Raw genomic sequence first — 20,696 nt, forward strand, 5'->3', positions numbered from 1 at the left:
ATTAATCCATCACATCAGAATCTGTTAGGTTCAGTAATTTCAGTAACCATTGTTCTATTATCTCTATTAGTTCCATTTTCCATCTTCCATCTTCAGTAGTCTTGTTAAGTCCAGTAATTTCAATATCCAATCTTCCATTATCAGTATTCCATAATAATCTTGCTGTCAAAGCCATAGTCATATAATAAGAGTCTGATGGGAATTACCTCTATCCCAAATATTTTCTTGCCATCCATTCTGAATAAGTTGCTGAAATACTGCTGTAAAATCATATCTCTGTTCTTTTTTTCAAAATACACTGGGTCATCTCTTAAAAGTTTTTCCATTGTCACATGGCTGCAGTTAATTCCATAGATTTTCTCTATATTGGGCTCCATCACATCATTCCAGTCCAGAAGATAATCCATGCCATTGATAACTTTATCTCTAGAATCTTCATTAATTTCTTCAGAGATAACATTGAGTTCCAAACAATAGATTTTATTTCTAAAGTCCATAGACTCCAAATCTTGTTCCTGTTCCACGTTTGTTCCAATCTCCGGGATCTCCTCTCTCACAGGGACCCCTATTCCAGTCTCCAGGGTCTCCTCTCTCACAGGGACCCCTATTCCAATCTCCGGGGTCTCCTCTCTCACAGGGACCCCTTCCAGGGTCACCTCTCTCACAGGGACCCTTATATCTTTAATCTCCTGCTTCATTTTACTCAATTCAATTTTCGTTATCTCAATCTCATTCATTATTCTCTGAAACATAGTTATTTCCAGATTCTCAGCCACTTTCTTAATTGCCATTTTAAAAGAAAAATATAGGAAAACCACTTCTTATTTCAGCAACAATTGGGTTAATACTCCAAACTTGGTGACATCACAGTATAAACAGAGCAGACAGCCTTATCTCTCCAATAGTTAAGTAAACAAAATGCAGTTCCCAGGATCGAAGCAATTAATGGCAATCGTCAAGAAACAGATTCGTCAAAATAAAATAGACCAAAAAGAGAGTAGTCTCAAAACAATATAATATTTTTCAAAATAAAAATCTGGAATAGAAATCCCTCTTCTGTGTGTATCTTTAGAATGCAAATCCAGGACAGCTTTTTGCAACAAAAACAGAGATAAGCTATTAATTAGTGCGTAGCAGAGAGAAGTTACGGCTCCCCAGTGAGATGTCAAAAACCGATCAATCTGGCAAATCTCTTTTAAACAGCAACAATTTAAGTCAAGTAAAAGAAAAATATAGAAAGAAGGGTGCTTGCCTGTTAGTGCGTTCTCTCTTAGAAGATAAGATGAACGTTCGCTTTAACAGATAGAGCTTGCTGTTGAAAATCCGTCCCACCTTCGTCGGCTGGACCTCGTCCCATAAATTAATGAGATCTGGTCGTCCCAACAAAAATAGGCTTTGAGGTTAATCTCTTCGTTTCTCCCTACCCGGGAGAAGTTTAATCAGTCAAAAAAAAAAGAAAAAACTGACTGATATATCTGAATAAGCTTCTTTTGAGGCAGGAGCCCGTCTCAAAAGCAGGCACAGGCTAAGTCACCCTTCCCGGAAGGGAATTGTAGTTTATTAATGGTGCTGGAAGTTGTTAGGAGGTCCCTCTTCCTCTTATAGAGCTTTCCTAGAGTGGTTTAACAGTAAATCACTCTTCCCAGGAAACTGTAGCTCTGGGAGGGGAATAGGGGTCTCCAAACAACTCCCAACACCCTTAAACTACAGTGCCCAAGATTCTTGTGGGGGGGGAGTCATGACTGTTTAAACAGGTATAATACCGTTTTAAATGTAAAGTGCAAATGGGGCCTTAGTTATGTCTATTAACTTCACTGGTCCTAAACTGAGTATGAATAGCATAGAATACCAACCACCATCGTCGTCATTTATTGTTGTTGTTGTTGTTGTTAAGATACCATAAGGTTGTTGTGACTCTCCAAGGCACCCCATATTTGTCCCTTTTTAAAGTAAAAGATTATAATTTAAAATACAATTTATTTTTATTGGCTACAACCACAATTACTTCTGTGATACTGTTATGCCAAAATGTTTCCCCCTAGGCCCTCCACAATCTTTCATTTTTAAAATTATCTACTGCCCAAAAGTTGTTGTGATAGCCCCAGATTCCTGAAATTTATCCTTTTAAAAAAATGGCCGTAGCCACTTTTAAACCTCAACCACACACTTGTTGACATGGGTGACCATGGGTCAATGTGGTCCTGAGCCCAAAATAGGTTAGCCATCCTCGGATTAATAGATAACAGAGTTTTCTTCATTTCTGGTTTCCAAATTTAGCCATGGGTTCAGAAAAATGCTACTATTATGGTGAGGGGAGAGGAGAACAGGTGGTCCCTCAATTCACTTTTATAGTAAGAGGTCAATGAAAGTCTCTCATCGGTCAAAAGACTGGTGCTGGTCTTTGAGCCAAGTTGGTGTGGCCCATGCAAGGAGGAACCCTCTTCCATGGCATTTCCTCAAGTTAGATATGCTAGCATGTAGCAAGCTAACTGTAAGTAGTTTCAGGAACAAAAACATGAACATTGTAGCATTCTTTGGAAAGTGAAAAAGCAGGCAATTTCAGGTGGGTAGGAATATATTTATTATGGATATACAATATTATATTGTTAAATAACCACAGTTCCTTACATATGCTCGTCAAAGAGTTTAGGAGAGGGGCACTCTTCAAAGATTATATTATTTACAAATGTATAGATCTGAGACATTATGCCAGCAATGATGAAGTCTCCAAACTGAACAATAGGAAGAGGGTTGCTAATGGAACACTGACCAATCAGAATCTTGCACTCAGCTAGAGGCATCAGCACTGATACCAAGACCCCAAACACTATCATCTTGCAGGATTCTTTGTTTTGTTTTAGATGACAGCTCATATTTTTCAACTTTGCCGTGCAAGAGTCCTTATCTCGACCAGTCACTCACTCAGCTGATTCAAAGCCAGAATTTTGCATTTAAAGAATCAGTCATCAGACTGACAGCTTTGTGTATGTATTGCTCAAACTAGGAATGAAACAGGGGACAATAATAGCACCCTCCAGTCTTAATGGAAGTTTTGCATGTGGCCACTGGAATTCCGCCAGGATGGAAAGAAATGATTATGATTAAATTGATAATTACAGGAGAAATAACTTTTTTCAGGCTATTGTTTATGACACACTAATAATTTCAAGTCCTCTGAGATATTGCTAAAAAAACACCATATTTTTTCTCAGCAAAAGTCTTATTTGATCCTATTCAAAATTATAATGAATCCCAGGAGAAAAAGAGAAAAAAATTAATTTATTAATTTTTTTTTCATAGAGGTGAAACAAACTTTTGCACAATGTTTCTCTTCAAACGGGGGATTTGCATTAAAACATAGACAGAGGAAGCCTACAAGACTTCCCTCCAGATGTGATGGGGACATGATCTTCTGTCCATGATCTTCTGTCCAGTTAGAAAATGTTTGGTCTCCTCCATTTATAAGGGCAGCACTGGTCCCAGTGCAGCCTCATCAGAGCACGGCATCCTAGCAAATTTCAGAAGGACAACAGCAGTGGTATTCCAGGAAGGAAAGCCTTTACATATCTGGGGTGATTAAAAGAAGATCCAATTAACCTCCCTTAGTGTTTCAGGGAGAATTTGACTGAAAACTGCAGACATGAAAGAGGTGCCCCAGTGTGACAAACCTGCCAAACTTCAGACAAATGTATCTTTGTGCTAGACACAAGCTTCATCTGTTTGTCACAATGGAATTTTTGCACAGATCTCTCCCCTCCCCAGCCTTTGATGTTCCTTAAACTTAGAGGAGAAAGTGCTTTGCTCTTGCAAATCTACTTCTTTCCACATTGGGATCGGAAAAGGCTGGCAAAATCATCGTTTTTTATTACAGTAGGGCCCTGGCAATCATGAAGGAGGACCTACTCACCCTCTTGATCCTAGCTTTTTCTATAGTCCAGAAACATAAGTTTCAATATTGCAGACTACACTCTCTCTCCCTTCTTGTCACATCCTGGTCTTAACAGATAAGGTCAAGAGACATAGATTACCTTTTCACCAACACATATCCAAGCTGTTTTTAAAAAAATCTGGATTGCTGAGGTGACTAAGGGGTCTCTGCTTCTACCTTATAGGAAACCCACCTTGCGTTTTAGCAGCCCCAAGTACAGGATGCATAGATGAATTATACTGACTTCAGAACTTATTCATGAGTCATATGGATCACATTCACATCTCAAGCGTGTGTTCCTAAATAAAGAAGGCTCTTAAAGTTACTCTGACTCCAGTTGTTTCATGGCCATAGGGCAGGCAAGTTGGAAGCTCATGTCACACACTGAATACACTTACACATGCAAATAGAGAAGGAGACAATACCACTCTGACATAAAATATTAGCTTAGAACAATTATTTCAAGCTTGGTGATCATGAGATTTGTAGTTTCTCATACTACAAATTACATATCTTTAGTACCCTGAAAAATACTGAGAATGAGAGAACTTCCTAACACCTTCCTAAATGACTGCTCTTTCACTAAATTGTTTGAGAAATACCACACTGAATACCACACTCTGAACTGAATTGGATTTAATTACAGGTTAATCTGCCTTGTTCTTCATTCTTTCTTCTTACCAGCTGCCCTTTGTTGTTCAACTCAGGCTTCAGTAAAATCACATAGCATTTAGGAGAGAAGATGCACACCAGTAGTCCAAAACTGCAGGCCAAGATGGAAAAAACCTCCACAGCCACCATATATTTCCCCTTGGTATTCAAATAGGTTGGAACAAAGGACAGCCAAACACTGCAAAACACCAACATGCTGAAGGTGATAAACTTGGCTTCATTAAAACTGTCAGGCAACTTCCTGGCTAGGAAAGCCACAGTGAAGCTGACAGTGGCCAGGAGACCCATAAAGCCCAAGACACAATAAAACATTATACTTGAACCTTCATTACATTTTACTACAATCATTTCTGTTACAGAGTGCATGTCAAAATCTGGGAATGGAGGAGAAGTTATCAGCCAGATAATACAAATAGCAGCTTGAATAAGGGAGCAGGACAGGACAATAGAGCTGGCTAGTCTGTTTCCCACCCATTTCCTCATCCTGGATCCAGGCTTGGTGGCCATGAATGCCAGAACTACAATGGTGGTTTTGGCTAATATGCAAGATACTGCCACTGAGAAGATGAAACCAAAAGCAGTTTGTCGAAGGAGGCATGTCACCTTCTCAGGCTGGCCAATGAATAGAAAAACTGTAAAGAAGGAGAACAGTAGGGAGATGAGGAGAGTGTAGGTGAGGGTCCGATTGTTGGCTTTGACTATGGGAGTTTCCTTATACTTCATAAAAACTCCAAATATAAATGCAGTGATGACAGAAAATGAGAGAGCAAAAGTGGCCAACGTGATCCCCAAAGGTTCTCCATAAGACAAGAAGGTTATTTCTTTTGGAAGGCATCTATCCTGGTCGTTGTTTGGATATTGATCTTCAGGGCATTCAAAACAGTCGTCCATATCTGAAAAAAAGAAAATACAGTCTGCTGTATGGAGAATCCCAATATTTTGCTTGACAGAGATAAAACATAACTATTAGAAATCCCTGAATGATGGCTGCTTGAAAGACTAGTCTGACCCCTTCTCAATTAATTGTATTTACAAGTAGCTATACTCATCTGTGATTCCATAGCAATGCACATATTAGAGCTAATTTGAAGAATGTTTATTCTGAGCAATGAAGATATCACTTCACCCTAGACATCACCAACCAGGAGTTATCATAACCTCCAGCTCCTGATGTGCTGAAATCCTTCCCTCTGTCCCACACCATTAAATTAGATATACACAAGGACATACACATCTCAGTGGCAACATCCTCTTATCTGTGCCTTTCCTAAAATTTAGACATTATGGGTATTGGTTTCTGATCTGTATATACTTGGATTATCCCTGACAAAGTTTATGAATAAGTGTTCAATACATCTCCTACCCTTCTGGCTGGAAATCTTCCCCTCTGGGCATGGCAGGCAATCATAGCAGCAAGATGGCTTCCCTTCCATCTTGGTCCTACTGTAACCAAAATGGCAATTCTCATTACATAATGAAAGTGGTTGAACCTATCCAGAAATGGGAAAATAAGAAAGCAGTTTTCAAAGTTTGACCTTTCTACAAAGAAAAAAAATGCAGTTTAGAAATAGGCTGTTGCTGATTTGTCAAAAATAGCATTGTATTCATGGCACACATTTCATGCAATCACCACTGTTACTAGTTACAGCACTGGAACATCTGTCATTACTCCAGTAACTTTGCTGTTATGATAAGCATCCCGGTAAATATATCAATTCCCTCAAAGCTTAGCTACCAATTTTCTGCCTTTCATTCCATATGTGTTCCTTGGTTCAAGCTGGCTTCTTTTCAGTGATTGTTGGTGTTTCAGTTTGCTTTTATTGGGTTCTTGACCATATAATAAAATTTGAAAAAATTGGTTTGCTTATTCTTCCTCGCAATTATGTGTTTACAATTTACTTTTGTTTTTTGTGATGGTCTTTGCTTGGTCCATTGCTAAGCATACTAGTTTACAATGGTGGTTCCTGTGAACATTGAATTAGGATCTGGCTGACCCAAACACTGTGGAATAATGATGCTTGAATATTTTCTGTCACGTGGAAAATCAGTGGTTAGGATTTTGCTCATTGTTGTTTTTAAATTTATTTATTAATTAGCTGGCCCATTATCCTCTTCTGAATATCAGGGAATTGATTGTATCATTTCCTGTATATTTCCCTCAGTTTCAGTCTCCCCCTGCCTGACCTGGTTTAACCTGAATCTATGTTCCCATATGTTTTCCTTACAGAAACCACTTTTTTGGGGAAGCGAGGTATATCAGTGCAATGACCATGGATCTCCCCATTAATTCTAGTTTGTCCTACAAAGATACGTCTTTCAAGGTTTTAATTGTGCACAGTTTCTTTTTTAAAATGGACCTGTTACATTGCTGGGTTGCTGAAGTGCAATTGTGAACCCTGATTAGATCATCAAATTAACACTGAACACTAAAAAAATGTCTGGAAAACTCCTGAAATGGATCTTACCTGGTTGAATCTTTTAGGCCATAAAATGGCATCATCATGAATGGTTAATCTCTTGTCTGGGTGAGCCTGTGGCTCCATTGTTCCAACTTTAGCTCTAAGAAAGGACTCATTTGGGAATATGACCCAGTTGACAATATCAAATCCAGTGGCCAATTCTCCATTTTGATCAAAAGATACTTCTTCTCCTGCATTGTTATTAAATGAGACACTGCTCAGAAATTTATGGAGCTAAATTATGCAGAGGAGAGAGAAAATTATGAGGATGTACAAAAATAAATAAACGTACAACACAGCAACAATATTTACAGTGAGTAGCATTCTGTATGAAATGCTTTGAAGATAGCATAGTAGTGTTAATAATCTTAATAGGGATATTCATTTTAATGAGATTTTGTTTTATCACACTTGACCACTCAAAGTAGAACTGTACAAACTGTAAAACTGTTATCACAGAATGTTAAAAACAAACTGGTATAAAGCAAATTCTGAACCACATAAATTAAGCATGCACACACAAATTTCCCAGCAGCCACCCAAACAAGCACACATTTTTGAGGGGGCATAAATACAATAAAATAGGTGTGCCAAGTTGCAGATGGCTCATGAAGGATAGACATATCACCCAGAGCAGGAAATTCCATATTCCACATTTCCACCAAATGTATTTCAGATGCTGGCAGAACACACAATAGAACACAGGGGATCACTATATACTGAGTCATGCCATTGATCCAACTAGCTCAGTATTGTCTTTACCAGCACTGGGTAGTTTTCTTAGTCCAAGGGCCGTATTCTCTTGTGGGAAACCTTATGGAGGGCACATGCCGTTGATGGGTGGGGCCATAGGCAAATATAGCCAGAGAGGTTTCTGCACACTGAGACATACAGCTCCAGCCAACCAGCCAAAACACTTGCGGAAGGTACTTAGTGTAGTCAGTGAGGCCTGGGTAAAGGCTGTAACCTAGAAAGAGTCCTGAAGTATAGGTATGTCCAGATGGTCACATTTGGTCCCTAGGCCTGAGGTTTCCAGCCCCTAGTCTACATGAGCTAACAGCATAACTTCTAGTTTCCAAAATCACCTCTACTTGGAAAAGCTATGGAACACAAAAAGGGACATTAACATACAAAAAAAAAATGTGCTCAGCCACTGGAGTTGTGAAACTTGTAAAAAATCAAGAGCAGTTGAGTTTAAAATAAAGGGAAGTTGGTAGGGTTTGTCTGTAACTCATTATGAGCAGACAGCAACTGTAACCATATCCTCATATAATGTGATAGTGTGAATAAGTGCCATAACATAATATTCCAAATGCATTGAAAAGGGCAGAGGAGAAGATTTAGAAGGATGTTATCACTTCACCCCTACTGGTGAATTACACTCCCCACAACGTTTGCAAAGACTATGAAAATGTAAGACTACTTAGCTCCAACATTGCCACTCAAAAAAAGTACCAAAAATTAATTTAAAGCCCCAAAGTTCCATCCCAGTCCATGTTGATATTTTATCTAAAATTATAGTGGTAATAACCATCTTGCTAAAGCTTAACAGGTCTGGGTATGGCTAGTGTTTTGATGGGTGACCATGGATGACCACCTGTGAGCCACATGTATGTTACTCTGAGTTCCATGATGGAAGAAAAGCAGGACATAAATGTAAGAAAATAAAGCTATACTCAGGGTATATCCATTGAAATTCATGTATCTCAGTTATTTCCTTTCAATAGGTCTACTCTGCATAGGACTAATGTTGTATACAACCATAGATAATAGATGGATGTAAAATGGAAGATATCTCAAGTTAGATATCCAGATTCCAAAAACCTCTATCCTTTTAGATTCCAAAAACCCAGACTTCACAGACAGAATTTTCTACACAGTGAATGACATATTGTTGCACCCCCAGATATGGTGAACACTTCTGTATTAGTCATATAGAGACATTACCTGCCAGGGCTGTTGATTCAGAAGCTCCCATCTTAGTCTGTCCACCATTGATGGCTGTTTGAATTTGGATGAATGAGTGGCATGCAAATCATGCAAAGCATGTGCAACAGCATAGACTGCATTATAGATGCTGTAGCTGTGGGCAGTCATGCTCATTTCAAAAACAGACCCAGGGAGAGTCTCAAGTTTCTCCTCTCCAGTGCAGATTTCCCCATGTTTATTTTCTAAAGAAAGAGGGGGTAAAGAGCAAAGAAATGCTGCTTCCCAGAAGTGCCGGATAAACCCATCTTCTTTTTCCAAGATAGGGCTTCTCATTTGGAGAAATTTCTGGAATGCTAGAAAATCCTTTGAGTGAACTTCAAATGATATAGCACCATGTAGAAAATATATGTCCCAGGTTCTTTGAAAGGGAAATGCTGTGAAATCCATTTGGGCTGTCATTATCCAGACTTTTGCCTTGTTTAGCATTAGTATATCCTGAGTATCTGCAATACTAGGGATCACTCTCATTGCCATAATGGTCTGAATTTCACCATGAACAACCACAACATTGGCAGTGCTCCCCATAATAATACTAGTTGTTTCAGACATTTCCTCCACCATTTGATTGAGCTCCCCAGAAAAGCCTAGTTTGGGGAAAGTTTCAAGAAAATCAGTGCAGATACCCATCTGGGCAAACATGGGAAGAATACTTTGTAGAAATCTCTCCCCATTGTCATCACTCTGAGAAAGCACCCCTATCCACTTCCACCTGAAATGTAGCAGTAACTGGAGAATCCCCTTATATTGATAAGCCCCATCGGGGAACATCCAGTAGAAAAAAACACCTTGGATGTTGTTATTTGTCACAGAAGAAGAGCCATAGATGACCTAAATATCATATTTTTTAAGAGAGAGAGAGAGAGAGAGAAGAAAAATCATACTGTTAATGAAACAGTGGCAGTGGAAGCCAGTGGAAGTTTGTGGCAGAACTGCAAGAGGGGGAACCATATATGTCATAAAATGGAGCTTATGGTCTTAGAAGTTGTTCCAGTCATGTGGGAATAAGTGTGCTAGGCACTGGACTCAGTTCCCTTAACAAGCTACCTTTCCTGGGATTCTTTGGGGGAAGCCATGGCATAAATTAGTATGAGTACTTTCAGTGTATGATGTGCTGCTGCTGGCACAGATCAGCTACATGCAACCCAGCCACTGCGCCAACTAGTGACCTGGTGAGGAATCTGGAATCAGTCAGGAGGATCACTTGAGTTAAATGAATTGAATGAATTTGATTAAAAACTGTCCAAAGTTCTGCCACAAACGGAACTAAGTTCATGTTAAGTTCACGTATAAATTGTAGGAACTACTTCCAGGTGTCATTCAGAGATTGTTGAATTAGCTCAGTGAATTTCATTAATCTGAATTAATTCATCCCAAGCATTGTGTACTACTCATTCGCATACAAACATGCAGCCTGAATAGTCAGGAGAAATGTGAATGATTTCTCAAATGCCTATGCTCAATGCATACACCTTACCTGTGGTATACTGAAGATACTCAGGAGAGTTGTCATGTAGAAAATGATGTCAGAGTTTGGTCCCACAATGACTGCTATTGGGGTGTTCTCAATATCACACTTGTAGTTAGGGATAAGTTTTCCCCTCCTAGATAATAGTTCCATTGAGGCAAGATATGTCCAGCTGGCTGTGAAATGGCTATTATAGATGTGGAAGCCCAGGGTGACATTGGGCAAGATCAAGGGGTTTTCACTGATCTCCTTCACAGCAAATGCCAAGGCCACAATGTGCTGGTAGAGCTGTGGCATTACCCTGAAATGAGAGCTACATACTGCATAACAGTGCATCAGGATATTCATTCCAATTCTACCTCTTTATATCTGAAATCGCTGAAAAATATTCATATGACTACTGTCCATGGAAGTTGATACATCAAGACACAAAAGTGGACATCTGCATTCAATGAACAGGAGTTCAATTCCTGACATAGCTCTGGATACTGCTAACTAGGACATGCACAGATAGTTTATAAGAAAACTTATAAAGTGTTCTTGCTGTTTGACTCTAACTAGAATAATTAATAATTAGAATTTGAAAAAAACGCAGAAAAGGGAATGTGTATTTAATATATCTACGAGTCAAAATCTCCATTACTTTAGTTTATTTTTTATTTATAGAATTAGCATACTGCACAATCTAAGCTTAATTTGCTACCAGCACTTCCAGAGTTGCTACATCTACTATGATTCTACCACTGTTGCTGGTACTGTTACAACTATTCTAAGGTATCAGATTTCTGGAACGAGTTGAAGAGATATGTTGTGTCTGAAGCATTGATCAAGGCTCATCACAAAATTGCCTTTCTAAGCTGCAGTGATAATTTTTTTCTGCAAGGCTTAGCACTGATCAAATCAAGATCAGGAATCTGGAAATATCCTTAGAGCCACAGAAAAAGATGGTGGTGGTGGTGATGATGATGATGATGGTGATGATAAATTTTGTTGTCCACCTCTCATTTCAAATGTGGATTCCGAGGTGGATTACAAAGATTTTAAAATACAAAGCATACATAAACCCATACAGAATTTGGAAAATACAAAAACATGCAAAGAACCATACATAAACAAATCCATAAAATATTTAAAATCCTTAAAAACATCAGTACAAAGCGATACAAATTTAACCAAATGCTTGAATAAAAAGATAGGTCTTCAGCAGCCATGTAAAAATGGGAAGAGAGGGGGCTGATCTTACCTCACTTTCTGATATCCAAAAGTTCAAGCAGATGTTGCTAAAAATGGCTCAATTTAAGACAGAAATGGACACTTTTTTGTAAACTGCTATTCATAATTATGCAATTCCTACCAAAAATCTGCAAAAAATATTTACTTTCTAGAAAATGCAAAGTTAAGTAGAAATAACATGTAAGTGGTGGCTGCCATGTCGTCTTGGATAAACTTCATAAATACATTTTTTCCACTGTCAATGGAGCATACAGACTTGACCACTCAGCTACCTCCTTGTTGAAAATATACTGTATATTGATTCAGTTCTTGAATAAAATGATGACACCTTTTATTAGTAAAGCCCTTATATTGTAGAGGGAACCAATTGCCTGACTGAACAGAACTCTTCCTATATTCTTACCCAGAAGTAAAAGAGGGGAAAACGCATCAACCTTTCTTCATATTAAACATAATGGAAAATACTTTGGAGAATGAGACACCTTATAACCATAAATTTGCCATCCTGGGCTTCTACTGGGAGGAAGGGCAGGGCATATACTTAATAAATAAAATAATAAATACTTAAATAAATAAAATAAAAAAAGTTGATGTTTCTGGCAGAAACAGACTTGACAGATCAAGTTTCCAGTCCCTTCCCCCTCCAAATATGTACAGGAACTACTTCTATTGAAATTAATAATAATAATAATAATAATAATAATAATAATAATAATAATAATAATAATAATACAGTTCCTTACATATGATCATCAAAAAGCTTAGGAGAGGGAAGTTCTTTGAAGGTTATCTCATTTAATAATATATAGACCTGAGACATTATGCCAGCAATAAGGAGGTCTCCTGAGTGATAATATTTGTGAAGAATAGGAAGAGGGTCACTGATGGAACATTGAACAAGAGGAATCGTGCACCCAGTTAGAGGCAGCAGCGCTAATACCAAGATCACAAATACTACCATCTTGCAGGAAAGTTCTTTGTTTCAGATGACAGTTCATCTTTTTCCATTTTGTCATGCAAGAGTCCCTGTCTTGCATAAATGCTCGTTCTGCTGATTCACAACTGGTATAAAGAATCAGTAATCAGACAAACAGAGCTTTGTGTGTCTATAGCACCAAACTATGAATGAAATAGAACATTAATAGTGTCCTCCAGTCTTAGTTCATAGTTTTGCATGTGGCCTCTGAAATTCCCAAGGGATGGGAAGAAATAACAGTTAATTATGATTAATTTGATAATTACAGGAGAGACCAACTTTCTATTTTGAAGTTCATCACTTACTCATAGTTGTAGGTCCTCTGTGAGATTGCAAAATAAAACTTTTTTTCTCGGCAAAAGTCTTATTTGATTGTACTCATTGGCATGAAAATTAGAATGAACTGGGATGGAAACCACAGATTTTCGCAATACATTTCATAGAGATGGAATAAACTTCTGGACAATGTTGTCTTTAAATGGGGGTGGATTTGCATCATACCATGACTGGAGGAAACCCACAAGCCTTCAGGAAAGGTTTGGAGGCAACATTTCCTGGATAGTTCTGTCCAATCAGATGAGGCTTGGCGTTCCACCTTTAAAAGGGGAGCACTGATCCCAGCACATTGTCCCCCTCAATGACCTGCCATGTAGATGTATGGAATTAGCTAGTTACTCCAAAAGGGTGGATGGGTAGGAATATTTTGGATGCACCATGATTGCCTCTTGGAACACTTCCCCCAACCCCATATTCCATACTGCTCTTTATACTTTTGATCTGGTAATATTTAAAATGTCTTATTTGTTCTTATTTTCTACAAACTTTAGACAGGTAATGTGGACAGGAGGAAGACTAGCATGCATTCCCTTTCTGAACACTCAGAGGCATTTTTGTTTGTTTGATGAAGGAAATTTAACTGTTGCTGTCTGGCTTGCTGGGATTGAAAAGCATCATCTTTCCAAATGCTGATGAACTTTAATTTCAGTAACTCAATTCTTTTGCTAAATTAAGGAGGCAGCCAATATTCTCCCTACAGTTTTCTGGGACCATTTGTCCCCAGTCAAGATCGGGGATATCAACAACTTTGAGGGTGCTATCAAATCTGGAAAAAAATCAGGTGTGTAGGGCATGGCTTACCATTGAATATAAAGTTGCTGAGGATTATCCCATTTTTAAAAAATAACAATAACATTCTCTTTGCTATTCACTTTGCCAAACTATAAGGAACACTATTGATCTGCTGAAACAAGGCATTCCACTGCTTGAAGTGGTGGCAGCATTCTTTGTTTGCTTTGTACAAAAATAAGTTTTCTACTATTTGAACTGCTAGTGATGTTGAGGAAATCCATGCAAAGGAACTAATGATCAGTGGAGTCATTGCACAGGACTGCCTTATTCTTGTAGCATATATGCTCATTATTTCAAGAGCAGACTCAGAATGTAACTACTTCTCCTTCCTCCTTGGGTGGGTATGGTGTTTGCCTTAATCCAGTTCGAAATGTTTAGGGTGTGTTGGCCTGTTTGCATAGTCCAAGCTGATAGCATTTCTGTATGTTTTAGAGTTGTGTAACCACCACAAGATTCAGTTAAGTCACAGATATAACACTTTGTGAAATAGATCACCTCAGACTGAGATGCTATGTGGGTAGCCTGATTCAACTTGTCCCTCTGAGTCTGTTTCATTTCCCTCCACCTTACTCACTATGGAGAAACCATAAATGGCTATGAAGTTGATTTTTATTATTATTTTGCAAAAGTGAATTAAATTTACAAGCGTGGTAGTCCTTCTAGAGTGGATGCGGCCCACCAAATTACAGGCAAAACTGCACAGGGCCTTTTTTGCTATGCACTTACAGGGTTGATCTGTTTGTCATGATGAACATCTCTCACCAACATCTCTCCCCTCCATCCTGGCATATTCCTTAATTTATAGGAATTAAGTGTTTTGCTCTTGCCAGTCTGTTCCTTCAGACAAAGCAATGGGATTATTTAGCACTGGTAAAATCATTCCCTTTCCTTCCAAGCCAGACATGTTAGCTTTGAAAGAGATCCTCCCCCCCTCTGATCCTAGAGTTTTCCTTAGATAGAAATGTAAGTTTATATTTTGCAAAGCTGTTCCCTCTCCTCTTCCCCATAACCTACCATTAACATTTAACCTGAGAGACATAATTTTGCATTTCACAGACACTTGACTGCAGCTTGACTGATGCGCACAGATGCGAAAGGAGAGTCTGGAGTTGCACGATGCACACAGTAGGAACATGGAATGTGAGAAGCATGAACCAGGGAAAGTTAGAAATTGTCAAGCAAGAAATGGAATGTATCAACATTACAATACTTGGCGTGAGTGAATTAAAATGGACTGGAATGGGACATTTTCAAGCAACTACAAAATATTTTATGCAGGAAATGAGAAATCAAGAAGAAACTGGGTTGCTTTAATAGTGAGAAGTAATGTAGCAAAAGCAATTAGGAGCTACAACGTAAGGTCTGAGTGAGTGATATCAATGAGATTAAATGGGAAACCTGTTAACATAACCATCATCCAAGTCTATGCTCCAACATCAAACGCAGAAGAAGAAGAATTGGTGAGATTTTATGCAGAAGTACAGGAAGAAATTGATCACACACCAAAACAAGATATGATGATAATCATGGGGGACTGGAATGCAAAAGTAGGGAACAGAGAAGAACTAGGAATTGTGGGGAAATGGGTCTTAGGTGACAGAAACGAAGCAGGAGAAAGACTTATTGAATTCTGTGAAGCCAATGATTTGTTTCTTGCAAACACAGTTTTTGAGCAACCAAAAAGACAACTGTACACATGGACATCACCAGATGGTCAATATAGGAATTAAATTGATTATATAATTAGAAACAGAAGATGGAGAAGTTCCATACTTTCTGCAAAAACAAGACCAGGAGCAGACTGCAGTACAGATCATGAACTGATCGTATGGAAAATCAGAGTAAAGCTAAAGAACAACAACAAAGCACTCATAATGCCAAAATACAATTTAAATAACATCCCAGAATAATATAAAGATCAAATAAGGAACAGGTTTGAGGCTTTAAACTTAGTTGACAGAGAACCAGAAGAACTATGGACTGAAGTCAGACTCATGATCAGGGAAGAATGCAAAAAGACAATACCTCTTGTTAAAAAGAGAGAAAGACCTCAATGGATGACTGAAGAAATGCTTAAAATGGTTAAAGAGAGAAGGAAAGCAAAAGCAAGAGGAGATAGAAACACGGTCAGAACCCTAGATGCAACTATACAACAACTAATACGTAGGGACAAAGAAAACTATTACAATAGTTATTGTATAGAAATAGAAAAGGACAACAAAATGGGAACAATAAGAGCCCTATTCCAAAAGATTAGAGAAATGAAAGGAAAATTTAAACCACGAGTAGGGATGCTGAATAATCAACAGGGAAACACACTGACTGACCAAGATGAAATAAAAGGAAGATGGAAGCAATACACTGAAGAACTCTATAAAAGAGACGACAGGATGACAGATTCATTCACAGAGGAACCATATGATGAAGAACCAGAAATTTTAGTATGTGAGGTGAAAGCTGCTCTTAAAATTCTTGGAAGAAACAAATCACCAGGAATAGATGGCATACCAATAGAGTTGCTACAAGCTACTGAGACTGAATCAGTCCAAATTTTGACAAAAATTTGTCAAGAAATATGGAAAACTAAACAATGGCCCACAGACTGGAAGCGTTCAATATATATCCCACTTCCAAAGAAAGGGGATCCCAGAGAATGCAGTAATTACCGAACTATTGCCTTAATATCCCATGCAAATAAAGTAATGCTCAAGATCATAGAATCATAGAGTTGGAAAGGGCCTTGTAGGCCATCGAGTCCAACCCCCTGCTCACAGCAGGAAATCCACAGCTTGAGCATCTCCCGCAGATAGCTGTCCAGCCTCTGCTTGAAGACTTCCAGCGAAGGGGATCCCACCACCTCCCTAGGCAGTCGGTTCCATTGCCGAACTGCCCTTACTGTCAAGAAGTTCCTTCTAATGTCCAATCTGAATCTACGCTCCTGCAACTTAAAACCATTAGACCTAGTCCTACCCTCTGGGGCAGCAGAGAACAAATCTGTACCCTCCTCTATGTGACAGACCTTCAGGTATTTAAAGAGTGCAATCATGTCACCCCTCAGCCTTCGCTTCACCAGACTGAACATGCCAAGTTCCTTCAACCTTTCCTCATAAGACTTGTTCTCCATACCGGCTATCATCCTCGTCGCCCTCTTCTGAACCCGCTCTAACTTGTCTATATCTTTCTTAAAATGAGGCACCCAGAACTGAACGCAGTATTCCAGATGAGGCCTGACTAATGCACAATATAGTGGGACTATTACTTCCCTCGACCTGGAAACTATAGCTCTGTTTATGCATCCCAAAACCGTGTTTGCCTTTTTTGCCGCAGCATCACACTGCTGGGTCATGTTCAACTTGCGATCCACTACAATTCCAAGGTCCTTCTCACATGCACTATTGCTAAGCCAGGTATTTCCCATCCTGTACCCGTGCATTTTGTTTTTGTGGCCTAAATGCAGAATCCTGCATTTATCTTTATTGAATGTCATTTTATTAATTTCAGCCCAATTTTCTAGTCTATCCAGGTCCCTTTGGATTTTATTCCTGTCTTCCATTGTGTTAGCTATGCCTCCCAGTCTCGCATCATCCGCAAACTTCATAAGGCTTCCCTCCACCCCATCATCTAAGTCACTGATAAAAATGTTGAAGAGTATCGGCCCCAGGACAGAACCCCGTGGCACTCCACTCAAAACCTCCTTGCAGTCCGAAGCAGAGCCACCGACGACCACTCTTTGAGTTTGGTTTTCCAACCAGTTGTGAATCCACCTGACAGTATTTCCATGTAGTCCGCATTTGACGAGTTTGCTAATCAAAAGGTCGTGGGGGACTTTGTCAAACGCTTTGCTGAAATCTAGATAGATGACATCTACAGCATTTCTACCATCTATTAGGCTAGTGACCCGATCAAAAAAAGAGATGAGATTAGTTTGACAGGATTTTTTCTTGACAAACCCATGCTGGCTCCTACTAATCACAGCATTGTCATCTAGATAGTTGCCAATGGACTATTTTATTATCCATTCTAATATCTTTCCCAGTATTGAAATCAGACTGACCGGCCTGTAATTCCCCGGATCTTCTTTTTTACCGTTTTTAAAGAGCGGGATGATGTTTGCCCGTCTCCAATCCTCCGGCACCTCTCCCGTTCTCCAGGATTTCTCAAAGATGATGGCAAGAGGTTCCGAGAGTATATCCGCAAGTTCCTTCAATACTCTGGGATTGCAGTTCATCAGGCCCTGGAGATTTGGACTCATTTAGGTTAACTAGGTATTTCCTGACTATCTCCTTATTAATCTCAAACTGCAATCCCGACCCCTTCCTGAGACTGCTACCAATGCAAGGTTGCACACTGTTCCCTTTTTGGGAGAAAACGGAGGCAAAATAGGCGTTGAGCAGTTCTGCCTTTTCCTTGTTATCTGTCAACATTTTGCCATCCTCATTGAGCAGCAGTCCCACCGTTCCCTTGGTCTTTCTCTTGCTTCAGACATATCTGAAAAACCCCTTTTTGTTGTTCCTCGCTTCCCTCGCCAGCCTCAGCTCATTCTGGGTTTTAGCTTTCCTTACGCTATTCCTGCAAGCCTGAGCCGCTCGTCGGTACTTTTACCTCCTCCACCAGTCTTCCGTGTAGCCACATTGGCTTTTTCCGATGTCTTCCGTTTTTCTTCCTCTTTGGAATTGTTTGCGATTGCGCTTTTTGTAATACGTTCTTCATGAACTCCCACGCTTCTTGGGCTCCTTTTTTCTTTAGTCTATCTAGCCACGGGATCCTACCCATCATTTCCCTGAGCTTGCTAAAATCAGCTTTCCTGAAATCCAAGGTCCATATTTGACTATATTCTTCTTTGGCTTTCCCCAGAATCACGGATTCCAGCATTACGTGGTCACTTTCCCCCAAGGTACCGACCGCTTTAATTCCCGTGACCAATTCGTCCCTGTTAGTTAAGATCAGGTCCACAACAAAGGCTCTTACCATATCAGATTCTACAACAATATGGAGTGAGAAATGCCAGATGTCCAAGCTGGATTTAGAAAGGGAAGAGGCACCAGAGATCATATCACAAACATACGTTGGATAATAGAACGGAGCAAGGAATTTCAGAATAAAATCAGCCTGTGCTTTATAGACTACAGCAAAGCCTTTGACTGTGTAGGTCATGGACAGGTTCATGCATGTATTTGAGCCTTGCTCCTCATATCTCACTATAATCTAACAGGGAGGGACTCTTTGTCTGGGTTCAGCAGGGTTGAGAACAGAATTAGTGCAAACCACTTTAGAAGTGGTGGTATAACTGCTTCTGGAAAAATAAGGATAAGGAAGATCTTAATCAGGGATAGTTATATTATACAGTCTCCACTTTAGTTTAGCCCACAAATGTTTGCAATTCTTTTAACCAATGCATATGCATTCCTGTGTATATTTCTCTTAATGCACACATTTGCATGTATTTTTGCCTACTATATGCAAAATTCCCCTGGACATAATCCATTTATGTCTATTGTTTTTGCTAGCATTGCCATTTTTAAATATATCCTTTGATTAGAAAATTGTGTTGTAAAATTCAGGGAAGTGTGAATTTTGTGTTTTGTTTTGCATAATGGTTCAGAAAGGGTGACTTTCATATGTTTGCAGATAAAGATTAACATTTTTGTGTAATCCAGCCCCCTGTTCACCATTCTCATCTATTCCTCAGTCAAGTGAGCAGCACAGAGATGATTGCTGCAAGAGGAAAGCTTTAAACTTCTTTCCCCCTCTCATGAATATTATGAAAATTGCACTCCCCTCCTTTTAAGCTAAGGAAAAAATGTGCTTTTGGCATGGGACATCACAGGAATCTCAGGGGAACTCTCGTCCTCTTGCTGCTGCCCTGCTGATCAGTGAGAGGGTATGCTGTGGTCCATGTAAAATTAGGCAGTGGGCCAGAAGTAGCCTGGGGAGCTGGGGTGGGATACAGATGGTATACTTCTGAATAAGAGATAGAAAACAAGGTAAATTTCTAGGAAGCTATGCATACTAACTGGTGATTATGCATATTACCTGGAAAATGCAGTTGAAACTGGGAAATGTGTACAGTCCATTAATCATAGAAAAATTATGAGCACATTCTTCATTCTGGTGTATGTTAGCAATGCCCAGTTATTATGCACATTAACTTACATTTCCTTTACGATCAGTGACAATGAGTGCTATATGAGATGTGTGAATAAATGGTGGTAGGTGGAGAGATTATCAACCAGCCTTTAGGCAGATGGAACTGAAATACCATGAGCTAGGTCAAATTGTGTGGAACACAGGTTGTATTGATCTGCTGTTTTCTGAACTTTGGGAACCACCCTGTTCTGAATTGTTCCCCCATACTTAATCCATACTTAGCTGAGACAATGATCTGGAAAACAGTAATGGCAAGCAACTGAATGGGATTTAATGATAGATTAATTTATCTGCACCTTTTACACTTGATTCCCCCCCCCTTTTTATTAGCTGCTCCCTGCTATTCAACTCAGGCCTCAGCAAAATGACATAGCCACTGAGAAGATCATACCAAAGGCAGTTTGACGAAGGAGGCACGTCACCATCTCCGGGTGGCCAATAAATAGCAAAGCACAAAGGAAGGTAAACAGGAGGAAGATGAGGAGCATGTAGGTGAGGTTCCGGTTATTGGCTTTGACTATGGGGGTCTCCTTGTGCTTAATGAAGATTCCAAACACCGAGACTGTGATTACAGAGAAGGATAGAGCTAAAGTGGCCAAAATAATTCCCAAAGGTTCTTCATAAGACAAGAACGTTACAACTTTTTGAAAGCACCCATCATGGTCATTGTTTGCATACTGATCTCCAGGGCATTCAAAA

The 20,696-nt window shown here is 39.3% G+C and overlaps 1 protein-coding gene across 1 annotated transcript; it reads right to left on the reverse strand.

Annotated features, from left to right (window-relative positions):
- Positions 1-4,564: 4,564 nt before the first annotated feature.
- LOC133367318 (vomeronasal type-2 receptor 26-like) lies at positions 4,565-12,617 on the reverse strand. The gene is made up of 6 exons (XM_061591418.1): positions 12,490-12,617; positions 10,523-10,700; positions 9,007-9,876; positions 7,066-7,293; positions 5,964-6,090; positions 4,565-5,493 (listed from the first exon to the last, which is right to left on the reverse strand). The coding sequence occupies exons 1-6, from the start codon at positions 12,564-12,566 to the stop codon at positions 4,565-4,567; spliced, it is 2,409 nt and encodes an 802-aa protein (XP_061447402.1). The 5' UTR covers positions 12,567-12,617.
- Between the last annotated feature and the right edge of the window lie 8,079 nt (positions 12,618-20,696).

The sequence above is a fragment of the Rhineura floridana genome, chromosome 11 (assembly GCF_030035675.1).
Source record: "Rhineura floridana isolate rRhiFlo1 chromosome 11, rRhiFlo1.hap2, whole genome shotgun sequence".
Lineage (NCBI taxonomy): Eukaryota > Metazoa > Chordata > Lepidosauria > Squamata > Rhineuridae > Rhineura > Rhineura floridana.